Here is a 3,899-nt window from a genome sequence, read left to right on the forward strand (position 1 = left end):
AGCAACAATCATAATAAAAAGCCAGTGGGAATACTTTTAAAATAGATTAAAAAAAATGATTGGAGTAGTAATAAAAAAGCTAACAGTTTGAATAAATATAAAGTTGGTTAAATTAGGCACTTCTTCAAATCAGTGCTGCACATAATTGTCTACTAGGTACTCAGAGGCAAAGGTCTTAAAATATGTAATTGCATTTACTTGTACAGATTTTAAAATTAGATTCTACACCATTGTTGACATATTAATTTTTGATCGTAAAAGAAGGAAAATAATGAAGATGTACCAAAGTCATAAAGCCACGTTTGACTTTCTTATGTTTCATTCAAGTAAATCTGCTACAGCAGGAGGATCCTATTTAAAAAAGGATGTCTTTTACTTTGACAGGAACATGTGTGTGGTGTCAAAATTAGAGAAAATATGATCATTTATAGAAAAAAAATAACATAATCAATCAATTATTGTAATTTTTTAAAGCTACATTTAATAAATGAATGTACAACAGTATATTAGGGAGACCATAAAAGACAAAATAAATACATATAAAAATTAAGTTTTAAAATTCTAAGAACATTTGAAAAAATATAAGAATTAAGTCTAACAATTACAAGAAAAAAATTGTACCATTACTCTTAAGGAAGTCATCATTTTACAAGAAAAAAGTTGTGCTTTTCAAAAACAAACTATTACATTTAGTCTTTAAAATGTTTTAAAAAAAGCCATCGAACATTATTAGTTTGATTTATGTTGGAGGACATGCACACTGCTCAAAAATCTCTTCACTTTTTTTGCAAATATAACTTTATTTGCATAAAATGTTAACCTTATTTGCAAATAAGGGTTAATATTTTTCTTGTAAAATAATGTACTTTTAAAATTTGCGACTTTATTCTCGTAAAATTTAGACTTTTTTCCCCCTCATAATTTTACGGCTTTCTTCTTTTATAATTTGTTTTTCTTTTATGGAGGTCAGAACACTGATGACTTAATGGCCATAAAAATCTAAAAAGTTTATTTTTTTGAAACAACGTGGTGGGACTTCAGCGGCTCTTGTTGGGTTTGGTTGGTAAGAAACTGAACAAAAATGTTCTTTAAAGGTTGCAGACCCCCGGGTTTAGTCTCTGTGTAATAATCCTCAATTTGTTCAACCCTTTTTTATCTTACCAAGGACTTCAATCATCTTGTCCACAAAGTTAAGAAGGTCTCCCTCCATGAAATCGGTGTCTTTCAAATCGCGGGCCGTTAACTTTAGCCAGGACCTAAACTTGTACATCTCTTCAAATTTGAGAGGAGTCAAAGTCTTCAGGATGTTCTGCAGAGGATGAAATCACACCATCAAAGAATTGTCATGTAAAGGAAAAAGCGTCAGGTATTAGAAAAGACGACTTTTTCAGAGTGATGCACCTACAGTGAACACAAAGGGCATGTCCTGCTCCGTGGGTAATCTGCCGGGCTGCTCGCCTTCATCAGACTGCATCAGCCCTTCAAACACGGCAGGCTCAGGCGGTTCTGGAGAATTGGTTACATACAGATCCTCATCCTCCTCATCTTCATCGTCCTCATAATCATCTACAGCCATGTCCAGGTCACCAGATCTGTGAAAGCAGGAGCCATCATAAATTCTAAGGCCTCAATGGAATACATTGAAAAGGACATTTCAAAATAAAAGCAAGAAATATGAAAAATAAATAACATAAATGCAAATCACACAATATTTGGGTTCCCTTTGAGTTTCATGTATCTGTCAGACAGACAGGTGTTTTGCGTGTACTTTACCCTGTCTCAATTACTAAAGCCCCAGGTGGTTTGGTCTGCTCTGTGTTCATGGTGTAGAGGGTCTCCGGAGACTGATAAATCTGTGACCTAAAAAAAACACAGACAGACACACCTTTTAGCGGACAGCACTCACACGTTTCCACATAACAGAGCACGACTGTGACCAGGTCACGACAGGAAGACATGACTTTTATTTTGGAGGAACCATTTTTCGATAGGTGGGAGGGAATTGAGCGGAACTGTTTGCCAATAAAGTCATCTGGACTTAGTTTTCTTGAAAGGTTTCTAGGAGACCAATTCCAGACGTCACGACTGAAATTAAAACTTGTTTTTTTTTCAGTGTATACAGGAGTCCAGTTACCCCATCACTACAGGTGCAGGACGTTCCGGCAGAACTGCCCCCTCCTGTTCGGCTCCATCTTTATCCCTCTCCAGATCCTCCGACTCCTCGCTTTCACTCTTCATTGAACCGTAGCTGGAGGGGGGCCTTTCCCATTTCTCCTTCTCCTCGTCATAATTCCCTCCGTGGGAAAACCTGCAGCAGAGAACAGATGACGTTTAGGATGGCTAAGTGACATTTAAGGAGGAACATTTGAAATGCTTTGATCTAGAAGATAATTTTTAAGAAGTCATTTCCATTTTTTCCAGAATTTATTAGTTTTTGAAGCTTTTGTGAAAGAAAAAAAGGATATTTAATGTTGTCTGGTTTAGTGAGAGCAACAATTAGAAGTTGATGAGACGTTTGTTAACTAAGATGTTGACTCTGCTTAAAAAAATTTCAAGAGGCTAAAAAAAATATTTAAATGAACAGCAACAATAACAATAAGGATTTTATTTTATTTTCCTTTCCATTTATTGCTAATATTAAGGATCAAATCAACAAATCCCTCAGCATAAAAACATATTAACAATCATAATTAATTCTCAGCAATGAAAATGTAAAAAAAAAGTAAAATAAGCAATAAAAACAACATTGCATTTTACGAATCAAACTAAACTAAACCAATTTTTTCAGAAAACCAAAATGAAATGTTAGAAAATGAATCAAAACAGGAAACTTGAAAAGTAGTTTTGCATTTTGGAGCTTGTTAAAGTTGTCAAACGGTTTATGATTTTCAGTGACCAATTGTTCTGTCAGTCTGGTTGTGCAGATAAAATGTAGGGAGGAAAATTGAAGTCTGGAAATTGTTTTTTTTTTCCTGAAATATTACTGTTTTTTCATGAATGGATTTTCCAAATTTGTTTTAATTCCTAAAATGTAATAGTTGTTTTTAAATCATTATTTCCTCTGTTCTTTTAATTGTCGTTTTGATCTTTGCGTTAAGTGATTTGCACTTTCAGGGCCACCGTAGAAAACTGCTGGGAATAAACCAATTAATCTACGATGAAAAACTCTTAAAAACACAATTACTCTCGCACACTTTCGCAGAGGTCTCGTAAAAGAGAAGCTAAATCCAGGAGGAGTTGAAGTTTGGAGGCGCTATGGAGTCAAAAACTGAGAGGTTTTTCTTCACTTGAAATAAATTATTTTTCCCTCAGGCGGAATGTTTTCAGTCACTATCGTAAAGATTTCACAAGTGCGCATTCACATTTGTCTCAAATAGTACTCGTATTTTTTTTAGATTACAGTATTATAGTTCTTAACTTTAAAACAAAGGTTAATTCTAAGATTTGTTTCATTGTTGTTATTCGTTATGCATACAAATAAAAACTTGTGAATACTCACGTATTCGCTCCTGCACCTTCGTCCATACTTCAGGGTTTCAAATGACCCACTGCTTCTGTTGTTATTGTGTTTATCTAACCAAAATTCACTCCAAGTTTATGACGAGGTCTCAAAAATGAAACTACTATGACTCGGGTGAAGAATGCTACTCAACGACAAGAATTACAAGCAAACTCAAAAGCTAAAGCTGCGTAAACTGTTTCGTCTACTTTAAACAAACTATAAAGTTTAACGTTATATTATTAACTTTAAGATTTAAAAAAAAAAATACTTGTATTCCACCTTTACTCGTAGTCGGCAGTCTAAAAATTCATTTCCGCATTTGTCTCTCATATTTAGAGATTCAGCTTCCGGATATTTTCAGCGTAAAAGCATATTTACAAAAATATTTACAATCTAG

The 3,899-nt window shown here is 34.1% G+C and overlaps 1 protein-coding gene across 1 annotated transcript in view; it reads right to left on the reverse strand.

Moving 5' to 3' along the window:
* nlrc3l (NLR family, CARD domain containing 3-like) overlaps window positions 1-3,842 on the reverse strand; it is a 12,970-nt gene extending 9,128 nt beyond the window's left edge. The window contains exons 1-5 of the mRNA XM_024277917.2: window positions 3,500-3,842; window positions 2,135-2,308; window positions 1,774-1,860; window positions 1,406-1,592; window positions 1,162-1,309 (exon numbers count right to left, since the gene is read on the reverse strand). Coding sequence (XP_024133685.1) covers window positions 1,162-1,309; window positions 1,406-1,592; window positions 1,774-1,860; window positions 2,135-2,308; window positions 3,500-3,525 — 622 coding nt within the window. The 5' untranslated portion in view covers window positions 3,526-3,842. The remainder of the gene's footprint in view (window positions 1-1,161; window positions 1,310-1,405; window positions 1,593-1,773; window positions 1,861-2,134; window positions 2,309-3,499) is intronic.
* Between the last annotated feature and the right edge of the window lie 57 nt (window positions 3,843-3,899).

Source organism: Oryzias melastigma, linkage group LG13 (assembly GCF_002922805.2).
Source record: "Oryzias melastigma strain HK-1 linkage group LG13, ASM292280v2, whole genome shotgun sequence".
Lineage (NCBI taxonomy): Eukaryota > Metazoa > Chordata > Actinopteri > Beloniformes > Adrianichthyidae > Oryzias > Oryzias melastigma.